Raw genomic sequence first — 27,635 nt, forward strand, 5'->3', positions numbered from 1 at the left:
CAGCCTACTCGCTGAAGCGGGAGTTCCACCTTTACGGATAAGGAGGCAGCAGTTAGTCCTCACGTACGCTGCCAAAATTCGTGAAATTCCGCTACATCCAAGCTATCAATGCATCTATCGCACCCAATACCACCAGCGGTGCCAAGACCGGCCGAATGCCACACGGCCGGTTGGGTTTCGGATTGATAGCTTGTGTCATGATTTCAATATTGATATCGGTGGTTGTCATGAACGAACTCTTAGCGAGGTACCTCCGTGGTTGGTTCCGCGACCGGATATACGCCTAGATCTGCTCCGTGGACCCAAGGTGAACACGGATTCCTCCGTTCATCGGAGGTATTTCCAGGACTTAGTTCACCAATATCCGGCTGCGAGACTTATCTTCACGGATGGTTCTAAAGTCGGAGATAGCGTTGGTTGCTCTTTCGTCATTGAAAATATGAGTACGAAGATCTCGCTCCCTAAAGTATGTAGCGTGTATACTGCAGAGCTTTACGCCATCTTACAGGCTCTGCAGTTTGCACTGCGTGACGAAAGAAGCCACTTTCTGTTGTGTACCGATTCGTTAAGCTCTCTGCAGTCTATTGAAACCTGTTTCTCGCAACACCCACTGGTGCAGCAGATACATGACCTTCTAGCCAGGTTAGGGGATGCTAGCACCAGAATCACTTTTGCGTGGCTTCCAAGCCACTTTGGGATTGTGGGAAACGAATTTGCGGATGAAGCAGCAAAGGAAGCTGCACTTTTACCTCCAAGACCTCTTAATGTACCTGCTAAGGATATTTGTTCTCAGCTACGTCGAACCATCTTGGCGTCCTGGGAATCGGAGTGGCTAGATATCCGAACTCCCAACAAGCTGAGAGCAATTAAGAAGACAACTACCGTGTGGCGGTCCTCTTTCCGACCTTCACGGAGAGAGGCCATAGTACTGTGCAGGCTGAGGATAGGTCATTTACGATCCACGCACTCTTATCTCCTAAAGAGGGAAGACCCCCCAGTGTGTTCTTGTGGTGCCGACTTCACCGTGGCCCACATCCTCACAGAGTGCGCCGATCTCTCTGGCCTATGACGGAGCGTCGGCCTGCAGGAAACACTCGAACGCATACTAGCTGATGACGCGACTACTACTGATCTCGTCATCCGCTTTATGTGCGACAGTGGACTTATCAAGGGTGTATAAATTTCAAGTGTACTGTTACTCAGGGAACGTACATTCCCTTTTGATACGTTAGTGATCCTTTTGGCCTGATTCTATAATTGTTTTTTGTTTTATTTTGTACTGCGTTTCCAAATTCCTTTGTTGAATAAATAATTTTGTTTTATATTTCTAATTTCTTTTCCACTTATTTGTTCAGAGAGGATGATTACCTCGTTGTACTTCCTCTTAAAGAAAAATCACCACCACCACCACCACCACCACTATCAGACCCCTTCCATATTTTCCCTCTGATTATTGTTATATAGATGATGGTTGCCTAGTTGTACTTCCTCTTAAAACAATAATCACCAATCACCACCTCTCATCATGGTAAATCTGCAGGCACCCCTGGTTAAACAAGGTAGACCAGTCTATGTAATTATGATTGATATTATGTATAACAAAGAAAAAAGTCACGAGACATGATGTGACTCAGTTGTGGGCTTTAGATAATAAAGGTTTGGGAATTCCATATCAATCATCATCATCATTATCATTTTCATTTCCCCTTGTCCAGTTCCTGCCAGGTTGGAGTGTTAATGGCACTTCTCTACCATTGCCTTTCCTTCCACCACTCCTCTTCAGTAATTGTATTCTAGTCCAGTCTTCTTTTTCTTATACTGTTCTTGACAAGAATTCCTCCATCTTGCTCTGGGCCTTCCTCTTGCCCTCTTTCCTTCTCTCTTAGCCTCCACCACTTGTTTTGGTAGCCTTCCCTCCTCCAATCTCGTAACGTGTCCAAACTATCTCAATTTATTCTTCTCCATTCTATAACTCAGTTTTTCTACCCCTTTCTTTTCTGACGTCAACATTTCTTACTCTGCCTCTCCTTGTCTTCCATACTATCAGTTCAATTGTGATTTCAGTTCCATTCAGTTGGCAGTACTATTAAAACCATTGAAGCTTCCTCCTTGCCCCTCACCCCCATAAAACAGTGTCGCTAAAGGTTTTGCGGATAGTACTTAAAATTTGATATGCTTTTGATGATGTTCCTGTCCAGGGAGATATCAGCATTGCCAGTTTTCTGTTTGCACAGTGTAGTGCATTTTAGGAACTTTTTAAATACCCTCAAATTGGTTACAAAAGTATCAGGAATAAGATATTCTCATTTATGGTGTGTTTACAGGGAAGGTGGATGCAGTGATGAGATTGGAACATACAGCATGGTTGCTGGGGTGTGGTCATGCATGTATTCTCTCGGGTGAGTTGCATGATTATTTTTTAAGACCTTAACTGTAAGGAGGGAAAGTTAGAATATCATGCATGACGGATGGAAATGTTTGGAATATTCAGTGGCTTTTTTTCAATACCTAGTGGAGTTTGAGGGAAGACCAAGTGTTTGCATGCATCCTTTCATATGAGAGTAAGGCAAGGGTGTGAAAAGCATTGAAGTAATACGTATAGGAAAGGAACAAACAAATGTCAAATCAAGTCAAAGAAAAATGGGAATAAGGCCCGTATTCACCAATGTCGGTTACTTTTGCTGTTATCTTATCTTAAATTTCCAAATCTCAGATAATGTTATCATCTCAGATAATGCTCACTTCTGTATTCACCACAGAATTTATTATCTCGGTTTACCAAAACTAAGCTTTCGTTTCAGTCTATATTTGAACTTTAAAATTTTCATAGTGACGCACGGTGAAAACATGGCTACGTGCTGCTGCCACCTATGAAATGTAAACAAGTTTTTTGATTCCATTCGGTGTTTGCAAATAATTTATCATAAGTTATGTCTGCTATTGATCAAAAACAAAGAAAAAGCCTAATATGACTTTCCAAGAGAATGAATTGTTATTCAGTTTGGTGGCAGAAAGCATTAGCATAATAGAGAATAAGAAAATAAATTATAGACTACACATTGTATGTTTCACTCAAAAAATAAGGCAGTAATTCTTAATTTTTCATTAAAAAGTAATCCAGTAATGTACCATACAAGATATAAATTATAATCAAGAATTCATCTTAGGTCTACCTATGTGTTGGGAATTGCAAGTTATGTTCCTTCTTAGATAAAACTGACAGCGTCGAAACTTTAGATAATCTAAAATTAGTTTCAAAATCAGTGTCATCGTAGTCTTCAAAGTATGTAGCATGGTCTTTTTGTCCACCTAGGATGTTTTATTGCATAATCTTGGTCATATTTCTCATTGCTGTGATTTTCTCTTTCAGTGAAACACAGTAGAACCTCGATGCATCGTTCCCGGAACTGTCATTTCCCGTATTCATCATTCAATTTATTCCATCGCAAAAATATTCCATATAAACCAATGTTAAATTTCCTCTCATCTATCGTTCCTCGAACTATCGTTTTATCGCATCGATCATCATTAAAAGTCCTTGGCCACAATTTTCCCGCATTGATCGATTGTTTGTAAGAAAAATATACGCAGTTTTTGAATTTAAATCAACAGCTCAATACTATAGCATAGAATAACGGCAACCTGTTACTTGAAAATTTACAAGGGATTCAGAGTTGCTAGTCTTGAGCAAGGATCTTGTAGACTGGTGTGCAGTGCGCAACCACACTATGAGCCTCCTGGTGCTGATGCTTCTCCTCGACCCACTAACCAATCCCTAGAAGTATAAGAATTAAAATGGAGCCACTGTAAAACTCAGATTTGTAACCATTTTCTTTGTTGCTATTGGTCGGCTAGGGCTGCCAACTTCATTGAAAATGAGAAAATCGCTCAGTTTAAAGTTGTCACGGCGTGCGCCGGGTACCTTTTAATTAGTCACAGGGTTATTAATCGCATCGTACCTTATGGAATGTGCGGCATGCTAGAGGCCTGTTTGACCGCTCTGCCCAATTGTCTTGTTACAAGCCGGACCTAACTAAGCTAGGCTAGTTTATTCACTAGCCTGGCCTTGTAACTTGTTCCTAAATTGGCAGCCTCGCATAGTCCACTGTGACATCGTCCGAGCCGCACCGTGTTGTTGGATCTTTAACCTAAACCTATCGTCCACGATGGGTCTACGGAATCTTTACCGAAATGGAGGTTATCACCGTAATATCATTAATTTGCAACAAAAGAAAGGTTTTCAGTTATTACGAGATGTAAAGGAAAACAGAACGAAACGATGTAAAAGTCTCGCTTTTTATTTTCTTTGCATATATCGTGGTTAGAATATTTTGATGCCATTATGTATAGTATAAGCATGTCCAGCTCCGTGGCTAAATGGTTAGCGCATGCCGGCCTTTGGTCCAAGGGATCCCTCTGTGTGCGTGCGTGCATCTCTCTCTCTCATCTTCAACATTACAATTCATCATAGGTAGGGCTGCATTTTCATAGACGCGCTGGTCGCCTGCGACGCGTCAACTCAGTATTATTCTTATTATTGTTATTCTGGGGATTCTATGGGATGCAGAGGTATAAGAAGGTCCGGGCATGAAAGGGTGGATAGAGAAAAGATCAAATTTTAATTTTAAATTCTAAAATTTGAAATTTTATTTCTCTCGTAGTTTTTTTTTTTTTCTTTTTCGGATTTTAAACTTTGTTGAACAATAACAAATAGCAGTAGGACAAAGATTAGCTCGTGAGCTCAAGAAACAATACTAGAGCAGCTTAGAACAACCAGACAACAATGATTTAACAAAATGTTCTTGAAGCTCCCAAGTTACGAACTTTACAAGAGCACCATTGCTCCCTTCAATAAATCCTCAAGGACACTGAGCTCCAAAATACACTACATTCATCTTTGTTTCACATACAAATTTCTCTCTATATTTACAAGATTCCAACCTTTATTCAACTATTACATAAGGTAAGCAACAAATAGTTTCCACTGCCTTACTCGCTCGACGGTATACATTGCATTAACAGGGGCCTGACCTTATTGTCCGGAGGCAAACACTTGCATTCCTTTGCAGTACACTTGAAAAATACCTAAAACCCTATTTGAGCTGATGGCCTTAAGCTGCAGAGCCTGAGTGACTGGATGGAGAGAAAGTTTAAATTACAAAGAAAGATAAATATCATAGTCACCTCGAGACCAAGTTGAAGGGTTCCCACTCTTTATTCCCTAAGTTAGGTTAAGGTCTTACATTGCAAGATTACATTAAGAAAGAAACCTTCCTCTTGAGTTAGCTTTCAGAGACTATTACATGACTGAAAGATGTCTGCCATTACCTTGAACTGGTGAACCTTCCGGAGATCGACTAGGCAAGCCCTCCCCTGCCTCCTCTATGAACACACTCTACTGCTGGACTGGAGCGACCGAGAGACAACATGGCCCGAAAGCTCCCAGCTTTTATAGCGGAGAGGAAGGTTCCAGAATTCTCTGGGCCAAAGTCCTGGACACACCCACAATTCCCATTGGACAATCAAATAAATATTAAAAAATCCTGATTGGTCGAACATTTAGAAGAAGGAGGAAGGAATAGTAGTGCTAATACCCTAAGAACACAAAAAGAATTTACAACCCTTCAATGCTGAAAACCTCAAAATTACAAATTTCTTAGAAAATTAATTGTTCCTCCTCTCACCAGAGGGAGCACATAAATCGACATTAGAGACATCTGATGATAAACGGTCAAACTCCTTCCACTAGAGGTTTCACAGTTCGTATTAGAGATGGCCTTCTAAAAGGCGCTCGTTTTAAATGTACAGAGTTAGTGTAGCTCCAGTACAATAATAATAATAATAATAATAATAATAATAATAATAATAATAATAATAATAATCCAAATACAATACATGCATTTTATTGTTTTGCTTTCCCCTATTTTTTATGTTACCTGTATTTGTTTTCCTGCATCCATTGTCCATTTTCCCCTCCCCCTTGAAGAATGATGCATCGAGGTTATACTGTATTCCAGCCTTCTACTGTCTGTTATCTTAGACTTCCTGTTTTACCGTCCAACCTTTCTCAGGTAAAATTTTAAACCGAGATAACACCCATTATCTGACATAATGTTGTTGGTGAATACAGATGTAACTGTCATCTCAGTTTTCTTCTGTCATGATGGCTAGAGCCCTGCATGGATAAATCTGCGGATATCTGCTAAGTTAGTGTCTTGGCAGATGAAAACTATATGGCAGTGCGGATAATTTTGTGGATAATTTCTAAATAATGAAGTTTATTTATTTTCACTCAGACATGTTCTTATATTTGCTTGTGGTTAGACGACTCGTGACATTGGTATGGGTGAATGGTGATATATAAAGATCCTTGACACCATAAAGCCATAAATCTGACCTAATCTTAACTGGCTCCTTCCCACATTCGATGGAAAGAAGGAACAAAGGTCAATAGGTCGCTAGTTGTTGCAAGAGAAAATCCCTCATAAGCGCGTGACTGCAGGGTTTCTGGTGCCAGGTAGCAGGCCTGTTGTATTATGTTAACAGATTTATCCCTTTCAATACCTTGGGTGTAATATACTGTAGTTTAATATTTACAATATTCGTGGATACCCACTCACGGATGCGGATGCAGGTGAAGGAAGTGCGGATTCTGATGATATTTTGTATATCCGCGCAGGGCTCTAATGATGGCCCCTCGGTGAGTGTTGATGCCCACCCTCCTGATGAAGCTGGCAAGCAGAAATTAGCTTGTCATGGACATAGAAGAACTGGGATTGTTGAGGAGAAAGCCTGTCTATTTGAACAACTTTAATTGATAGAGTGTTTCCACCTTTTCACAACGTACTTTATTTGCCCTGCATGCTCTCTGGACTAACACTATATATTACTTCAAGACATGTTTCATCTCATATATGAGAGATCTTCAGCTAATAGTTTATCTAAAATTTGACATAGAGAGTAAACCTTATAAATAACATGATACTGTATAGGCTTTTGGGCTTATGCCGTGTCAAGAAAATAAGGTGAAATTCTTTACGTTTTTCAAGGAACTGTGTTCAGCGTCCTCAGAAGAAATCTCGACTGTCCACTAAAAAGGCTTCTTAAACGTTGACTTTTTAAAATTTAGACGTTATAATAGAAGTGGAAATGGTACGTTCATTCACCTCCAGATGCCTCCCAGGACGTGGCACAATGCTAGCGTTCGAAGCAGAAGCTGACCGAACCATAGAATCAGTCTAAGCGGTTCACATAAACGTGTGTACGTAGCGTATGACATTGACATGTGTATGATATAGACACAAGCCTGGAATGAAGCATCTGGCAACGAGGAACGTACGGATTTGAAAAACACAGAGACGAAATAACAATAGTGAAAGGACAGGGAAGGGAACTACCTACGTAAATTCTTAATGGCTGGCAACCAGGTATTACTTAATTAATAGCTGGTGTCCCTATTGAAATTGTTAGGATTTCTACCTATTTCCACAGCTTCCCATATGATCCTGGACCTGCAGTGTCTAGTGCGAATAAGAGCTCGAGCTTCTTGGAACATGACATTATGACCCCACGATAGAGCATGCTTCGCTATTGCTGATTTGTCTGGTTGGTTGAGACGAATATTACGTTCATATTCTTTGATACGGGTACCATTAGCCTGGCATGTTTGGCCGATGTATACCGTACCGCAAGTACAGGGAATTTCGTATACCCCAGGATGTAAAAGTGGGGACAATTTGTCCTTGGTTTTACTCAGACTGTGAGCAGTTTTAGTGGCGGTGCCAAACACGGTATTTTCATATTGTGTTTGCGGAGGACCGTGGTAGTTCAATCTGTTGTGTTGTGAATGTAAGGCAAGTAGACAGTTCCCTTCACTTCTTCCCTCTGTGAGCTTTGCTTGGTCGTTTCTCTGGGATGTAGGGCTCTATGAATCTGCAAATCGCTGTAACCATTACCCTTGAACGCGACTTTGAGCATGACCATCTCCACCTGGATATGTGATGGCTCACAAATTCGTCTCGCCCTCTTGGCGAGTGTCATGAGAATGTCTTGTTTTTTTTGCTGGATGGTGGTGAGAATCTGCGTGAAGATAACGATTTGTGTGGGTAGGCTTACGATAGACAGTATGTCCTAAGGAGCTGTCCGGTTTCTTTCTTACTAGAAAATCCAAGAAAGGAAGGCATCCGTCCATCTCCATCTCCATAGTGAATTTTATTGAAGAATGTTGCTGATTTAGGTGGTTTAGAAATAGATGAAGTTCCTCAGGACCTTCTGTCCAGACCACAAGTGCATCATCAACATACTTCCACCATATCATAGGTTTGACGGGCGCCGAAGCAATAGCCACCTCTTCAAAATACTCCGTAAAGAAATTAGCCACTACGGGCGAAGGTGGACTTCCCATAGCCACTCCATTCGTCTGTTTGTAAAAATTCCCACCCCACAAGAAATAGCTGGAAGTCATGCAGTGCTAAAATAGCTTAGTAATGTCCTCAGGTAATAGGTGTTCAGTGAGAGACATGACCGAGTCAGTCGGTACTTTAGTGAACAAGGACTCCACATCGAAACTCACCAAAAATGCATTAGGTTGAAGGGTTATGGTTGACAGCTTGTTGACGAAATACCGACAGTATGATTCAGTCACAAATTCTGGGTTTTAATTAATGCATACAATTTAAATCTATGTAATTATCACCTAAAGCACAACTTTTTGTAAAAGAAATTTTAAGCATAAGACGATGTATTTAGTTTTAAGTTCTAATGTTTAATTGGTTTAAGGACTTGACCTTAAGATTATTATTAGGCTGAAGATGCCCAAAACTAGGGTGAAACATGTACCTAATTGGTATATGTAATTGATGAAGGAATTAATCACTACAGAATATAATTGTATTGAATAGGTGGACACAGTAAATTTTATTCTTTAAGAATTTTACTTACATTAAACTGGCCGTTCACTGGGGTTGCAGTACCAGAGACTATCATAGAGAGCTTGTAGAAGCTGTACTGAACCATTACAAGATGGGCAACAGCATCTCAGCATGGATGTGGATAGAATATGGACACTGCTTGAGTTACAAGCTGAAAAAATGTCATCCTTCTCTACACTGCATGTAGCAGAGGCTCTAGGGAAGTACCTGCCATACTCACCAGATCTGTCTCTGTGCAATTTTTGCCTCATCACCAAAGTGAAACAACCACTGCGTGGGAGACCGTTTGGGACATATGAGAGGACATTGCCACTGCCATGATAGATGAAATTGTAGAATTCACACATGGTGAGGTGACTGGTGCGATGTGTTGTGGACGATCTAGGGGCTCTACCATAAAGGTTACTTTACTCTCTGTAGCACGAGGATTTTATGGCTGACAATTTCCTCGCTACACCTGGTAAACCTACTCGCCATTATTCATACATTACACACACCTTATGCTCCCCACTCCCATCTGGTAGACGGTATGGCTTTTGTCCCAACTCTTGTATTTACATTTTTGGAATACTTTTTTTTGCTATTTGTTTTACGTCGCACTAACACAGATAGGTCTTACGGCAACGATGGGAGAGGAAAGGCTTAGGAATAGGAAGGAAGCGGCTGTGGCCTTAATTAAGGTTGCCGACAGTGGGGTTTGAACCTGCTATCTCCCGGATGCGAGCTCACAGCTGCGCACTCTTAACTGCACGGCCAACTCGCCCGTTTTTTTTTTTTTTTTTTTTTTGGAATACTAAGAGAGAGAATGAAATGTTGGGCTACTGCCAAAAGAGGAATCAAGTGACTAAATTTCATAGCTAAGGAATTTATGAATATTCATCAGAGAGTCTGCATTTTTAGGTAAATATGGTTAGCACTTTTAGCACAGAACTATGCACTGACAATATTGAATTTTTCTTTTATTTCTAGAGAAGTTATTGGCCCATCAGTTGGTGGTCTACTGGTTGATTATTATGGTTTCCCTATCTGCTCTACTGTTATGGCCGGCTTCACATTTGCCTTGGTGAGTAAAGGGTTTGTTTAATAAATGTTCTTGCATAAGCACAAAATACTGTCAGATGTTGTGTCAGAAGAGCCTGATAATCCCTACCCATATAATCTTGATGTCTTTTGTGCAATACTGCATGCTAATTAACTGAGCTATTTGAGAATTTTGTTTTAGATCTTCCTCTAAACTACTACTCCATCCTGAACTAATGAAACAATTTATTGTCAAATTTACAATTCCATTTTCTCTCAACTTATTGAGTATTGTAAAAGAATGCCGAATCATTTTCATGTGATGTCATAACATGAGACAAGCGTATCTATGAACAGAAATGCAATTCAGTTTATGACTTCAAGTCATACATAGAGAAATAGAGATAGGAATGTTGAAAGGTTTGGAAAAAGGAGAAAAGAAATCCAATGGAACAATATAAGTAATAGAATAAAAGAAACGTTTCTCTTTGTGAAAAGCTAATGATCATGAATATGTCTTCCACTTAAATGAACCTCAATGTTATGTCAAGGAGAACTGCAACTCTACATCAAAGGAACATACCCTGTAGCCGCAGCATCTTTGGCAACCAAAGCTTGCGGTAACGACTCATATGACATCACTTCTGTCGCACATTTTGTCACGTCATATTACACACATTTTTTGTTTTAGTCCACTTTGTGCAGATGACGTTGGTGGCTCAACAGTCCAGTCCTTGCCTAGAACATGCAACCACATTCGGTACCCCTGAGAGAGGGGGGTGGACGTGGTTGGGTTTGTCTGAGTTTATTCAGACGAGCCTCTGTTTGCAGTCTTCGAAGCTCTGTTTCGAACTGCTGGACAGCAGTGGATGTGGTTGCACACCAGCGAGTTTGATCTTCAGCAAGTGTGTTCCAAGTATGAACGATAGCAGACTGCCTAAACAACTTCTCTAGGGTGAGATTGGTCATGGCAAAAAGTCTCAAGTAATAATAATAATAATAATAATAACTTAAATGTTTCCACCTTTTCAATACAATATATTCACAAGATTACAAAATTATATGGTACTAGTTTCGACCCATCTAGGGGTCATCATCAGCCGTATTGGAGCAAAGATCATTTGTGGCGAAATCCTAAAACAAAAAAAAAAATAATAATAATATTGTCTTAGGATTTCGCCACAAATGATCTTTGCTCCAATACGGCTGATGATGACCCCTAGATGGGTCGAAACTAGTACCGTATAATTTTGTAATCTTGTGAATATATTGTATTGAAAAGGTGGAAACATTTAAGTTATTATTATTATTATTACTTATATATTGTTCAATACGGACCAAAAACATGAAATTCATAACCATCAAAAAGTCTCAAGTTGCTCCTTCGAAATGTTATAAAGACCTGCTTAAGGAGACTATGAATAGCACCAACATAAATGCTAACACTTCAGTGACAACTGCACAAAACCGTGTTCTTTGGCGCAAAGCTACTGCAGAAGATGTCTCACTGTTTGAACAGGCACATTACAGACAAGAAATTGAAACCCATGAAAAGCGGAAACTACGTCAGATCCAACCACGTCCTCCACTGACCTTTTAGATGTGACCTGTGTGGTCGCATGTTTCATGCAAAGATTGGCTCGATCAGTCATTAGCAACATCTCCACAGAGCCAACAGACTTTAAGAAGAATTGCAGGAGACAAACGTATTCTTTGAAATGAGTAGCGGCTGATGACAAACTGCTGAGTTGGACATGTCCAATCTATCTGAGCTGGTGACTGATGATGTAAGCTTTATACTGTTCATCTGTGCCTTTTCAAGAACTACAACATACATTGGTTACATAATCCTCCCATTTGATATTCATAATTGTTCCGAGAAATCTGTGGAACAGCAGAGGTGAAAGAAGTTGCGGGCTGGAATAGGTCTCAACTACCAAATTAAAGTTAATTTAAAACTTTAACAAAGGTTATATTTTATTTTCAAAATCAACAAATAACAACAACAGAGTAACAGGTACCAAGTAGCAGGAAAACAAGTTAAGAAATTACATTTGCTGGGGTTCAAGCCCCGGGTGAATAATTAATGAGCTCCAAGCTCCACTTTACCAATATGCAACCAGATTACCTGGGGCAGAATTCCCCTGAAATCAAAGAGCCCTTGCTCCCACCTAACACATTCCGGCCTTCTAGAGGCACTCAAAACCTAATTCGAAACGAGCGAACCGGTTCTCAGTTACTCACGCCTATTTAAGGCATCCTCGACTTTTACAATCACTTGCCTGCAGGCACAACTTACAAATTTACACAGGGGTATCATGTACCCAGCCTACTGGGCCTACTCAGAAAAGGAACAGGTTAATTACATGGCTCAAAATACCAAATTGACTGGAGGCGTAGCTTGCACTCCTAATACACTTTTAAAACCTACTTGGCACTAGGCCGTTTACACAAGGGCTAATCCCATACTAAGGAGGTGACTCGTATAAGAAAACTTTATTACATTCAGAAAAGAAGAAAATCGGTTATGAAAACGTAGTCACCTCAAAACAATATGAGTAGGAGCTCGAGAGGGTTAGGCACTCTCTATCCCAATTTGTTAAAGAGACGGAATTTTTACCAAATGTCTTTTACATTTTAAAGGTAGGTTACATGAGAAAAGTTTCGAACCTGCCCCGTGGGTTAAACTGCTGAGCTAGCAAGAAATAAAGTTATTAAACGGCCATTACCTTGTTGATGAACTGCTGCCCGAAGAAAGAGGCGCTTCCCGCCCCCTGCTACATATTCACACACTAAGCAAGATGTCAATGGAGTGGCAACGAGCCATGAACCTCAGCAGTTTTATACCCACAAGGAAGCTTCGAGACCTTTCATGAAATAAAAGCGCCACACCCCTTCCCTTTATTGGCTAACATCAAAAGTTACACACAACATGAACAAGAAACCTAGGATTGGAGGAAAATTAAATTACAAAATTCGGTATTGGCCGAATTCAAAACTGGCAGAAACAGAGATCAATATTGCCAACCCAAAAAATGAAAGAAAGAAATTTAACAAGGAACAAACTTATGGATACAAGGTTTCTTCGAAAAAGTACATTCCTTTACACCAGAGTGCGTTATCATAGTTTTTGGTAGAGACATCTGTTAGAGAATGTCCCAACTTGTTGATACGGAGCAAACAAACACAAATCAAAATAGACACAGTTCAGAACACTTCAAAATTACCAAATTTACAGTAGTGACATATTCCAAGAAACCGTTGAGTTAATACAGTTTGTTAAAGTTCAGGCTTTCTCTTGTAGAGGAGTTTCAACTGGCGCAATATTTGAACTAGCGGCGTGGAGGTGTACCGCCCGGTACAATAATGATCCTAAGCTTCTTCTGGTGAAAACTTTCCAGTTTCAAGATATTGCAGCGGTGCAGAGTCTAAGTTTAACATCCATACAGTAATGTCAAGACAACAATGGCTTGGTACACCATCAGTTCAGTGAATATTTTTAGATCTTCATTTGAAAAGACTTTGCGGGAAAGATGTCCAAATGCACAATGAGCAACTCGTATTCTGTTTTCTACATCCATCTCATAGGTACAACGTGTCAAGAGAATACTCCCAAGGTAGGGAAGTTGTCTACTTGTTCCAGAGATGTATCTGAGAGGGTGATATTTAAGTCTGGTAAACAGATTCCAGGAGCAAGTTGTGCAAGAACTTTAGTTTGCTGAATGTTGATAGTCAGGCCAAAGTGTTCATAAGCTGTTTTTATGCTGTCATCTGCATATTGCAATTCTGTTACCTGGATGAGAAGTCTAGCCTGATTAAAAATACTTCCAACAAACCGCTAACTAATTTCTACACCTATGTTGTTGGCAGATGTCTCGTAGAGCATTGCTGTCAGGTACAGCGCAAAAAGTGGAGGTGCAAGCACACAGCCTTGGTTTAGCCCATTAATAATGGAAATTCTTCTAGGACGTTTTGATGAGAACCTGAACAACCATACCATCATGGAGTGCCCGTACAAGTTCTACAAAATGTTGAGGGCAGCCAAACTGCCGTATGACCATCTATATAGCATCTCTAGGCACAGTATGAAAGGCCTTTTCCAGGTCATAAAACACAAAAAACAAGGGTTTCTGTTGTTCTCTGCATTTATCCTGCAACTGTCTAGCACAAAAGATCTTGTCAGCGGTGCCTCTGGATGTGTGAAACCCACACTGTGATTCAGGAAGTATCTTCTCAGAGAGAATCTGAAGTAACTTCAACAGGATCCTGCCGAATACCATATTTACGCATATAATACCCACATATATTTTTAAAAATTTGAGGCACAAAATTGGGGTGCAGGTTTTATTTGCGTCAATGTTGGCATTTTTTTAAAAAAAAATCAGGCTTTCTAAAGTTAGGGTGTGGGGATTATTCACGCAAATACGGTATTTTACCTGCTATGGAGAGCATGGATATGCCACGGTAGTTACCACGGATACTTTGGTCGCCTTTTTTGAAGATGGTTACTGTGCTACCATTTTTCATGTTGGCAGGTAGGTTTTGGGTTTCTCATATCATTAGGGTCACAGAAAAAAGCCTCGTTTTGAGAGGTAATCCTCCATTAAGAACGAGCTCTAGAGGGATGCCTGATCTAGGAGCCTCTCTTGGTTTGAGGCTGAGAAGAGCTTTGATATATTCTTGGAAAGTTGGTCGTATTGCCATCTAAGGTTGCATACGATGTTGTGAGACATGGTGGAGGAAGTTTTTAGAAGCAGTGGAACTTAAGTGGTCTTACTAGCATCTCAGGATGTCTTGGCTATCTGTAAGAATGGTGGATTGTTGGCTTCTTTCAGATTTCCAGATGAGGCACGGACAGATCCATAAATCTTTTTTAGTCCAGCATAAAAATTATGTAGGTCTCTAGCACCTAAACAATTTTGTATTTCTTTGGCTTTTTGTTGCCACCATTTGTTCTTTATGTCCCTGATTTTAGCCTGACATTTCTGAAAGTGTGTTTTCTTCATCTGAGAAGATGGATCTTGTGTGAAGGATAAAAAGGCATCCCACTTGACATTGATAATGTTGATTATGGCTTCATTTTTATCATCGAACCAGTCTTGTCTTTTCCTCTTCTCAAAGCCAACGGCTCATTCTGCTGATTGTTTAATATTTTGGAGTGTGGTCCATTCAGTGAATGACTGTAGTATCATATAGCTAATCTCAATATTTTTTTTTTTTTTTTTTTTTTTTTTGCTAGTTGCTTTACATCGCACCGACACAGATAGGTCTTATGGCGACGAAATCTTAAATAAAACCAAAGAATTTTGTGCTGCTGTGGCACAATAGATGCTGTAGGAAATTGTAATGTTCAAGGTGCCCACTGAAGGATCACTGAACAAATACCTTCTTATCTGCCTGTGACTTCAAGACAAAATCTTGTGAATACGGAGGAATCTCAAGAACCAGAATGAATCCTCCCTACCAACCATCTCAATTCCCTGTGATGTTAGGGCATCTAATGTAAAAGGAGTTCTCCCTTCTCTCATGACTCCATCTTGTCCTGTTCTTCAAGCGATCATTTTTCTTCAAGGTATCATTCCTTCACGATTATTTTTTTTCTCATTTTTGCAATCATCTTCACAATTTTTTCTTGTCGGTATGGATCATTGACCACACAGTTTTACACCTTAAGACAATCATGATAAAAACCATCGCAAGCTAACACGATTGAACAATATTTCCATGATAGCAATGGTCGACGTCGATACAGACTAAGCAACAAAAGTCTAAATTCATGAATTCTGTTATCATAGTACGGTAAAACTGTATTAAGACATAAATCATCAAAAATTGTATTCTCTATAATTTTGTTATGTAGTAACTACTTTTCGATAGGACCAATGGCATAGGTATTTTAAAATTAAATTATAGGCCCCTTCCCCTAAACTACCATTTCATGGAGTGTATATACACTGACTGACAGTGACAATGCAACACCAAGGAGGAGTGGTTCGAAAGGGATGAAAGTTGGGGAAAAAACAGAGACGGCACGGACGAATAATTGATGTTTATTTCAAACCGATATGCAGGTTACACAATGCGCACAGCATCGACTCAGTAGGATGTAGGACTACCGCGAGCGGCGATGCACGCAGAAACACGTCGAGGTACAGAGTCAATAAGAGTGCGGATGGTGTCCTGAGGGATGGTTCTCCATTCTCTGTCAACCATTTGCCACAGTTGGTCGTCCGTACGAGGCTGGGGCAGAGTTTGCAAACGGCGTCCAATGAGATCCCACACGTGTTCGATTGGTGAGAGATCCGGAGAGTACACTGGCCACGGAAGCATCTGTACACCTCGTAGAGCCTGTTGGGAGATGCGAGCAGTGTGTGGGCGGGCATTATCCTGCTGAAACAGAGCATTGGGCAGCCCCTGAAGGTACGGGAGTGCCACCGGCCGCAGCACATGCTGCACGTAGCGGTGGGCATTTAACGTGCCTTGAATACGCACTAGAGGTGACGTGGAATCATACGCAATAGCGCCCCAAACCATGATGCCGCATTGTCTAGCGGTAGGGCGCTCCACAGTTACTGCCGGATTTGACCTTTCTCCACGCCAACGCCACACTCGTCTGCGGTGACTATCACTGACAGAACAGAAGCGTGACTCATCGGAGAACACGACGTTCCGCCATTCCCTCATCCAAGTCGCTCTAGCCCGGCACCATGCCAGGCGTGCACGTCTATGCTGTGGAGTCAATGGTAGTCTTCTGAGCGGACGCCGGGAGTGCAGGCCTCCTTCAACCAATCGACGGGAAATTGTTCTGGTCGATATTGGAACAGCCAGGGTGTCTTGCACATGCTGAAGAATTGCGGTTGACGTGGCGTGCGGGGCTGCCACCGCTTGGCGGCGGATGCGCAGATCCTCGCGTGCTGACGTCACTCGGGCTGCGCCTGGACCCCTCGCACGTGCCACATGTCCCTGCGCCAACCATCTTCGCCACAGGCGCTGCACCGTGGAAACATCCCTATGGGTATCGGCTGCGATTTGACGAAGCGACCAACCTGCCCTTCTCAGCCCGATCACCATACCCCTCGTAAAGTCGTCTGTCTGCTGAAAATGCCTCCGTTGATGGCGGCCTGGCATTCTTAGCTATACACGTGTCCTGTGGCACACGACAACACGTTCTACAATGACTGTCAGCTGAGAAATCACGGTACGAAGTGGGCCATTCGCCAACGCCGTGTCCCATTTATCGTTCGCTACGTGCGCAGCACAGCGGCGCATTTCACATCATGAGCATACCTCAGTGACGTCAGTCTACCCTGCAATTGGCATAAAGTTCTGACCACTCCTTTTTGGTGTTGCATTTGCTCTGTCAGTCAGTGTAAAATTATTTATAGCCTAGATTGTAGTGCCTCATTCCTCGACTTTTCATACCGATTTTCATTAAATTCTCTTGACCCATTTTCTCGCGATTCCCGTACATACATACATATAGACAGACAGACAGACAGACAGACAGAAATGACGGTAAATTAAACATTGCACTTCCTTGTTAATCTGGACATGACCAATAGAAAAATACCATTCTTTTCAAATTATGACCAATGTACAGACAAAACTCGTATTTTATATATATGGATTGTGATTTGTTTATGCATGGCTTATATTTTTCAGTTTGTGTCAGGTGCAGCAGGTCTATGTTTAAATACAAAGTATGTTACAAGTGTTATTTTTAATATCCACCTATTCAGTACAATGGGTCTATGTTTGCCGTGTTAGCCGGGCTGACACAATCTAAAACAAAAGATCAACAAATATGACTACATAATATGGCATATAAATTGCTTATTTAATAACAACCATAAAGACTAATTAATCTTTTGTATAAATAACACATGAATTGACGAAAGCTTTGTATCTGTCGAATGATGAAGATGTGCGAACTGTGCGCTCTGTTCACCATTTCGCCAAGACAAACGTGAGCTTGAATTCAGTTGAGGCGCACTTGCGCATTTGATGCATTCGGAAACACGGTACAGAGCTGGCCATGCTAGCTAGTAGGCTCGCATGTTTGCCCCAGTCAAGTGGCTAACTTAACAGCAGTCGCTTGTAGTGTTCAGTGGTGATTGTTATGAGCGTGTCTTGTGCCAGCAACAGCTTTGTTGTTGCTAAAGGGAGATTCAGTTATGATGAAGGACGAATGCGGCTACGTTAATTGAGGACTTATTAAAACATTTGTTCTCTAGCTGAACTTTTTCTGCTAAGAAACAAATCGTAGGCAATGGGGGGGTCCACTTCTACTATATCAGGTGTGGTTCCATAAATAAGAGGCAAAGTGCGTCGTTTTAATGATTGCTGGTACAAAAAAGATACATGGCTGTGTGGCTGTAGGAAGTTGTGTTCCTTGTATTACTGGTCTTGCCTTTTATTTCATTTTCCTCGGATACAAATGTTTGGGCAAGAAGGGGAGTTTGTGATGTTAACAGTTATTGTTGAGGAAATGACGTGAACAGTCTGTAGACCATGTTCATTCCAAAATAGCTTTATTGAAGTTCGCTTGCACTAGAATAGAGGAATCAATCAGGACAAACATAATGAAAATGTTAAAACAAACAGTTATATAGTTAGTTGTCTAATAGATGCTGTTTGTTTCCTGGCAGAGCAAGAGCTGCCTTTTACGGGCCATATGGAAAAGTGCGACTCAGTTATAGAGGAAATTTTGTTGAGTTGCTCCATTATAGAGCCACTTAAGGTGAAAGATTATGGAACTATTTGGAAACCTCTGCTTCGTTTCTTGATACTAAAAACATTTAACATGTTCAGGATTAACTGTGGCAGTACCTGAATTAACCAAACTCTGTTCTTTAATTTGGCTGTTGTTGCTACTAGTGCATCTGTCGAACAATCTTTCCCGGCTATGAAACAGATAAAATTTATTTAAGAAGTACGCGAACACAAGAAAGATTATCAAAATTGTCATTAATTTCAATTGAGAAGAACCTCCTGAAGAGCTATAAAAAATCTAGGATTCCATGATTCTGTTATGGACATTTTTGCTGCCAAAAATCGCTGGATAGAGCTGTGTTACTCGATGTAATATCTGCAGAAGTACTGGGAGAATTGATTTGTAAGAGTTTAAAAATGCTCGCTCCTATTTAACCTTTAATACCCATAAATTGTTTTTATCCATGTTTCTACAAACTCGTGTGGTCACGCGCCGCCACTGGTTTGTACGTAACTTTTTCATTCTGTTTCCTTTTCACTTTTTATGCTCTAGATTTCTTTTATTTTTTCTTTCTTGAGCTTTGCTTTCATTCTTCATTATATGTTCTCCATATCAGTAATTTTGCTTAGTTATCTTTGATTTTATAATGGAATAATACATCTCTCTTACAAGTGTAATATCTTATAATTTAAGTGGTAAAGTGTTAGAGAGGGCCACGAGCCCTAACTTCGCCACTGCCTAAGTCAAATAAATAAATAAATAAATAAATAAATAAATAAATAAATAAATAAATAAATATATATATATCTGGACACAAGAGAAGAGGAAACACCAAAATGAAAGGATGAAGAACTACTGGAAATCAAGCAAAGAAGGATTAAGGTAATGCACAGGGTTACTTTCTGTGGTCCTTAGATGACTAAAATCAAAGAAAGAAAGTCTGAAAGAAAGAAGAAGAAACAGTAAATGCATGATTTTCCAATTCCTATTTTAATTTGTGTTTCTTTTCTTTCAGTCTGTTGCTGCTTTTTTATATTTTTCAACTCGAGATGCAAAGCCTGGCGCTCCTCCTAATGAAACTAGCACCGACAGTGGCATAAGCGACAGCGTGAGTTCGTGGGAGCGGGACCAATCAGAGGGCGAGGACAGCCCCCTGTTGGCTAGTGGTAACAGCGCAATCCACAACGGCGTTACCAGCAGGGAGCACGGTCTCTACACCAACGAGAAGGTGCAGTACTACAGTAGGCTGTGTCGCGAGGACGGGGCCATGGACGGCTCCAGCGAGTGGGTGGACACCATGCGGACAGTGGCAATAACAGGAGGAGGGGCCTGCGAGGTATAAGCCGATGGTACATGTGAATTATGGATACATACAGGCAGAAATCTTTTACATTTTCTGTAGTTAATATTGATATCCTAGGAAGAAGAGAGGCGTGTGAAGGAAACTGGTATCATGAAGTTTGTTGATTCACTTTCAGATGAAAATTCAAACTGGAACAACATAGTTCTTATTTTAATAGATTGCTGATATTATTGATTAGATTTTCAACTTTGTAAGGAAATTGTTGAAATTGTTTAAAATCTAAGTTTGGCCAACTTTGAAGCTTTAAAGGCATTGTTATTATTGCTGTATTTGGTCCACCTTCATGTTTGAAATAGATGGTGGCTGTATTGACAATCAGCCTTTGCTGTTTCCTTAGATTTGAAGGTAGCTGTGATATACTTTCATGTAAAATAAATTATCTGTGATCTTATACATGTTAAGGAACTTGATGCAGAGCAGTTTATTGCAGGGTTAGAATGCAGTTGATAGCACACAAATAGAACAACAAAACAAAACGACACCACATAGTCCAAAATTGTTGTTCCTACGTTTGTAGTGGAGAAAGAAGAAAATGGATCCATAGAATGCTTATCTTGCCCCCTTAATCATTCCCATAAGTGATCATCTAGAAAATCTTATCTTCTCTCCTCCACTAACATAATATACACTGTAAATTATGTGCCCCATGAGGTTCTTTCTATCTCACTTGTGTCTGGGAAGTTGGTGCTTTGTGTTTTTTTTTCTTAGCTTGTTGAATTCCAACCTTGTTTTGCTTTCCTTTTGAACATTTATATTTCAAGTGAATTTTGTTATCATGAACTTCCCATTTCCGGCTCCAGTGAGGTGAAGATGTTAACGGCACCATTCCATCTTCCCCTATCCAACCACCATTGCTGCTCTGGAATTGTGTTCCAGTCCAATCCAATCCAGGTTCCGTCTTATGCTGTGTGTGATGAAGTCCAACCCCCTTAATCTGGGTCTACTTCTTGCTCTCCTTCCTTCAGTCTTAGCCTCCATCATCTGCTTTGGTATCCTTCCCTCTTCCATCCTCTTAGCATGTCCAAACCATCTCATAAGAGGAAGTCACTGCTATGAGGTCGCTGATTTTGTTCAAACTTTGGGTGGTGAATCTGTGTCAACAGTAAACAGACATGTGTCCGAAGGTTTGTGCTATTGGCCCTTATTTAGAGTGAGAAAATGGCCACTTTAAATGGAACAGCCTGCACACATGTTGTCAGTTTGTATGCGAGTATCTGCTATTCATTGGCCATAACTTCCATGTGGTTGTCCCAAGTTCAAGGTGTTCCAGCGCCTCATTTTTTAATTTTTTTTACTGGCCCTTTTCCTTTTATCTGTTTTTGTCTTACTCCATGTAGACTAGGAAATGTACTTTATCATAAACTCATTTACTACCGTTCTCTCTCTTATTTTTATTATGTCTGCTTCATTTATGATGAGAGAGTGGCAGTATTTAAGATTTACAATAAAAAATCAGTAAAAGAAGTTCTCATACTGTGAATTGTTATGAGAAAGTTTAATTTACAATTTTAATTCTGCAAGTTCACCATATTTGCCGTTCTGAGTGGCTCAGGCGGTTGAGGTGCTGGCCTTCTGACCCCAACTTGGCAGGTTCAATCCTGGCTCAGTATGGCGGTATTTGAAGGTGTTCAAATACATCAGCTTCGTGTCGGTAGATTTATTGTCACGTTAAAGAACTGCTGTGGGACTAAATTAAGGCACCTCGGCGTCTCCGAAAACCATAAAAGTAGTGGGCCGTAAAGCAATTATTATTATTATTATTATTATTATTATTATTATTATTATTATTATTAAGATTTTCCATATCTTTTCTTGACAATATCGTAAGTCATGTTCATTTGTTGGGTTGATATTAACATTGTAAAACATAGCGTATCTACGTATGATCTTCGGACAAATAAACATTATGATTTAGCCATTCATTAGAACTGTATACGTTTTTGTTTTATATTTAATGGAATATTATACTGTATATTGTGCAACAAATATTAGTACTCATAGATAAATACCAGTGGGTTTTTTTTTTTTCAAGTCAGTTAAAGAAACATTAGAAGAAAAGGTAAAAATGTCAGGCTGGCACACCTCAAACCCAATGAATGGAAATCAGGGTGGTGCTATGGATACTCACACGCAAATTGCCAACATGTTTGCAGGCTGTTATGTTTAAAGGGCCGTGTTCTCACTAAATAATGCCTAAAGCACAAACTCTGAGGCATGTGTCTGTTTACATGTGGCCTCCCCTTGTCAATTTATTTCTCTCCATTCTGTCTAAAAGCTTTAGTACGGCAATTTCTTTCCTGACATCCTGATTTCTTACCCTCTTCTTTCTTGTCGTTCCTTAAATATTTCACGTCACTGGGCCTGCATTTTACTCTCCTGTCTTTTCTTCAGTATTCTGGACTCTACTGTATATTTCAGTATGGAGCAATAATGCACCTCATACATCTCCTCTTTACACTTCCTTCTTGTAGATCCAAGTTCCTCACACTCTGGTAAAATGCATTTCCCTGTTGTATCATTTTACTGATCTCATTTCTGCATTTTGCATTGGTTTGCTTCCCAGGTACTCAAAATGTTCCACGATTTCAAGCTTTGTGTACCTTTCACTCCTCTTGTCTTGTTTTTCTCCACCACTAATATAATATAACCTACGGACCTTGTGGAGTTACTTTTCTTCCGAGCATGTGCTGTTAACCTACTTTGAATGTGATAAGTTGCTGCATTGTGTGTTCTCTTAACTTGTATAATTCCAGTCTTTCTTTGTTTTCCCTCCTGAATATTTATGTTTGCAGTGAATTTAAATCAAATATGCTTCTTATTACATGGAGCGTAGATTAAGTAATTCAAGGTTGTAAATTTCCATATTGAATTAAGATTACATATAATTTACAAAGGTTATTCCACCTACTCAGTACTGTACAATAATTGCAATGTCTATAAATACATTACAATATGTTACCAAGGTACTAGTTTTGACCCTATATGGGTCGTCATCATCAGCCTAACTAAGATACATTTATGGATTTGCCAAAGTCCTAAGACAAATCTACGTTACACAGTTCATTCTTTTAAATTTTATTTCCACAATAATTTTGTTTTAGGGCTTCGGCAAATCCATAAGTGTATCTTAGTTAGGCTGATCATGACCCACATAGGGTCGAAACTAGTACCTTGGTAACATATTGTAATGTATTTATAGACATTGCAATTATTGTACAGTATTGAGTACGTGGAATAAACTTTGTAAATTATATGTAGATTAAGTAATATTAATATTCTTTGAACATGAAATTTTTGGGTAGTTGTTGTTTATTGCCATCATTGTAATTACATCTGATGGCAGAATAAAAATGAACTTATTTGTTCTTCCATACTGAAGTCATTATTTAAATTAAATATAATGATAGTGGACCATACATTATTGTACTTAAATGGTGTAAATGGAGGGAGTGTCACGCATATAATAGCAGGTTCAGAAAATTCTGAAACACATTTATAAACTGGTAAATGGCTAGGAATTGTCAGCTGATCATTGATAAAATATTGTCACCTCTATTGGACCAAACTATGCAAGATTCTAAAGGTGATTGGGATCAGATACCTAGAAAGAAGAATTGTCCACAATCTGTACAAAAATCAGTCTGCAGTGATAAGAATCAAAGGTTATGAAGAAGCAGCAGCAATTCAGAAAGGAGTGAGCCAAGGCTGCAGTTTGTCCCCTCTCTTGTTCATTGTTTACATAAAACAGGCAATAAAGGAAATCAAAGAGGAATTTGGAAAAGGAATCACAATCCAATGAGAGGAAATCAAAACACTGAGATTTGCCAATGATATTGTTATTTTATTTGAGAGTGAAGAAGATCTGGAGAAACTGCTAAATGGTATCGACACAGTCTTGGAGGCTACAAGATGAAAATAAATAAATCCAAAACAAAAGTAGCAGAATGCAGTCTAATGAAGTCAGGTGATGCAGGAAATATTAGATTAGGAAAAGGAAGTAGATGAATATTGTTACTTGGGAAGTAGAATAACTAATGACAGTGGAAGGCAGGAGGACAGTACAGTAGAACCTCGATTATACGTTCCCAAAGACTACGTTTTCCCGGATTAGTCATTCAAATTACGTGGTCCCGTGAGCATCCTAATTAAATCACGTTGTAAAAATCCTGCATTATCCGTTCCTCTAAGAAACGATTTCCCAGATAACCGGCCAGAAATTTCAGCCCCATCAACGCTATATCCTCGAACACGTGTTTTCCAAGAAACTGTATCTCACGAAAGGACGGCTATGGCATACTTACGGATCTTGGTGTAACGTCGCCTTATTGAGATAATTAGTGGAAGTACCGGTACTGTACTGGAAAAGCGATCAGTGGTGAACTTGCATAAGGGACTATCTTAGCATCGCATTCGGGTGGTATTGTTTAGAAAATCCTCGGAAATCATAAAGGAGAGTGGCCAAAACAATTGGAAGGAGACAGAGCGCATTTCAACGGCTTTACTTGAAGACGGAATGAGTTTCGTCAAATGTTCGTAGGTAGGCCTACTTGCAAAACGTCTACTTTATGACCAGTGTTAGATGTTAATTTTTTTTTTACATTTCTCCTATTGTATCGCCGAACAGGTTTTTGGCACTTCCCTCAGGACATTGTATAGTCACTGGTCTTTCAGGCAGGAATCGAAACTGCTCCTTCTTAACACATATATAAAGCCATAGGAGGTTTTGGGATTGCCTATTACTGTTTTGGTCCTAATATAAGGCTGGGAATTTCATGTTTTTGTGTTAAAATGTTATAAAAACCACAATCATTTTATTTGCGCACGTTACATTTAAAACGTTTGTAGCATTTCGCACTCGTACCAACTTGTACAGCGAGCGCGCTTTCCAGTTGAGAATCGAGGTTCCACTGTATATAATGCAACACTTTTTTTCTAAAAGCAGGTTGGTTTCATTGAGGATTGAAATACACCATGATATTCTCTAATCCGTTTGCTACAATACCCTACAGTATTTTTTAACATAATCTCCATTCAATGCTACGGCCTTATGCCACCGTAATGTGAGGGCCTGTATGCCTGCATAGTACCACTCAACTGGTCGATGTCGGAGCCAACGTTGTGTTGCATTGATAACTTTCCCATCATCCGTGTAGTACTTCCCGCCGAGTGCATCCTTCATTGGGCCAAACAGATGGAAGTCAGAAGGCACGAGATCTGGGCTGTAGGGTGGATGGGGAAGAACAGTCCACTGAAGTTTTGTGAGCTCCTGTCGGGTGCGCAGACTTGCACTGTCATGGAGAAGGCTCACTGTGCTTTTGTCCACTGCCAGGTCTCCATAGATATTCTGCAAGCGCCTATGAATATCTGTGATACCCTGGAGTTACTGCTCTCTGTTTGGTACACACCTCCATTATACTGTTTTGAAGGCTAGTTATAGCACTGCCTCCTATCGGAAATTAATGGAACTGTACGAGATGAAGTGGGAATATTCGAAATTGTCCCAAACAAAATTCCGATTTTTAAAACAAAAATTGGCCGAGAAATAAAATGTGTTGCATTATAAATTGAATGCCCCTCATAAATACAGACTAACACAAGCAAGGAAGGCCTTTGGTAAGAAAAGAAAGTTATTCACTTGGAACATTGATATAGGAATTAGAAAGATGTTCTGGAAGACATTCTTCTGGAGTGTGGCATTGCATGGGAAGCGAAACATGGGCAATAACTAATTCAGACAGAAAGAGAATAAAAACTTTTGCTATGTGGTGTATAGAAGAAGAATGCTGAAGATGAGATGGGTGGACTGGATTTCAAATGAAGAGATGCTGAGAGGAGAACGATTTGGCAAAATTTGACAAGGAAGAAATAGAATGATAGGACTTATCATAAGACATGAGGGTAAAAACGATAGGGGTAGATCACGACATAAATATGATAGAGCAGATGTAGGATGTGGTAGTTACATAGAAGTGGAAAGGTTAGCGCAAGATAAGGTAGCATGGAGAGTTGCATCAAACCCGTCTGTGGACCAATCATCATCATCATCAACCAGCACCAGTTTCCCATGTGCAGTGAATGAACGCTCTCCATTTACTTCTGTCCATGCAGATGTCTTCTTCGATAACCTGTTGCAAATCCAGACCTCATCCAGCTGGATTATTTGCTAATCTGATCGATCCATCTTTTTCTTGGCTGGGAATCGAACCTGGGGCCCCTGGATGAAAGGCAGCCACACTACCCCTAGACCACACGACCAGAAAAATACTGAAAGCTTGTAACACATAGAGACCAAAATAAAACATAAAACCTAGTCTATAAAAAAAAAAAATTAAAATAATTAAACAACTTACGAAGGTAGATTTTCGTGGCTCATCATCATCATCATCATCATCATCATCATTTCTTCGCTCCAGCAAGCCGGGTGCGGTTGTGTACAAGCCTCCTCCAGTTTGTCCTATCCATCCACAGATGCTGCTCATATATGCAACACCAGTTCACATCTCTAATTTCAAGGTCCTTCAATATCTGTTTTTCCCAAACATCACGAGGTCTTCCTCTTGGTCTCTTCCCAGGAACATTGTGGTCAAAGTATGTTCGAGGAGTCCTGTGAGGGTTCATTCTTTTCATGTGACCATACCATTGCAATCTCTTCACTTCTAGAGTCTCCAGCAAGCTTCTTTCCAATCCAAGCTGTTGTCAGATATCCACATTCCTTATTTTATCCGTTTTTGTTTTTTGTAGACAAGAATGGAGGAACTTCATTTCTGTTGCCTGAAGACGACTCTTTGTTGGTCCAGTAAGTGTTCCTGCTTCCAGGCCATACGTCAGTATAGGTACTAGTTATATTTTTTACAAGCTGATCTTGGAAACTAACAGATATATTTCATCCCAAAGTATTTGACGTACAGCGTGATAGAATTTGGAAGCTTTCTGTCTTCTGTTACTAATCTCTTGATGTATGGTATTGTCTGATGACAGAACACTATCTAAATACTGGAAGTTGTCTACAATATCCATCTCCTCATCTCCAATTCTTAGATGAACAGGTGGAGAGTTTCTACTCATCACCAAGCCAACTGTCTTTGTTTTGCTGATTTTGAGACCTAAGGTTGTAAAAGCTTCATGCCAGAGATCTAGTCTTGTTTGTACTTCCGCTTCTGTCTCATCCCATACCATTACATCATCAGCAAAAACCAGGGCATTAGTTATTGGATCCTTTCTCTTAACTGCTTTTAAAACTTCATCCATTATGATTATGAAGAGAAGTGGTGAAAGACAACTTCCTTGCTGGACTCCACTCTTCGTTTCAAACCAACCTGACCTTCAATCCTGGACCTTGACACATCACTTGGTTTCGTCATATAATCGTAATCGCGCTATAATGTCATCGGGGACTTTCTTATGTCTCAAACATTCCCATGTATGCCTGCGTGGTACATGGTCATGTGCTTTCTCGATGTCCAGAAAAACAGTTATTAGTGTTTTACCTTTCTCCCAATACTTCTCATAGAACATTCTGGTGGCAAAAGTGAGGTCTATAGTTGATCTATGAGGTCTAAATCCATGTTGTTCCTCCTCAAGTGTAAGGTCAACATATTTTCTAATCCTG

General features: G+C 40.0%; 1 protein-coding gene across 1 annotated transcript in view; it reads left to right on the forward strand.

Moving 5' to 3' along the window:
• The window catches only part of LOC136885277 (MFS-type transporter SLC18B1), a 138,199-nt gene that overhangs the window by 98,968 nt on the left and 11,596 nt on the right, over window positions 1-27,635 (forward strand). Inside the window, exons 11-13 of the mRNA XM_067157779.2 lie at window positions 2,325-2,399; window positions 9,900-9,993; window positions 19,679-20,012. Of these exons, the coding sequence (XP_067013880.2) occupies window positions 2,325-2,399; window positions 9,900-9,993; window positions 19,679-20,005 (496 nt within the window). The 3' untranslated portion in view covers window positions 20,006-20,012. The remainder of the gene's footprint in view (window positions 1-2,324; window positions 2,400-9,899; window positions 9,994-19,678; window positions 20,013-27,635) is intronic.

This window comes from Anabrus simplex, chromosome 14, assembly GCF_040414725.1.
Source record: "Anabrus simplex isolate iqAnaSimp1 chromosome 14, ASM4041472v1, whole genome shotgun sequence".
Lineage (NCBI taxonomy): Eukaryota > Metazoa > Arthropoda > Insecta > Orthoptera > Tettigoniidae > Anabrus > Anabrus simplex.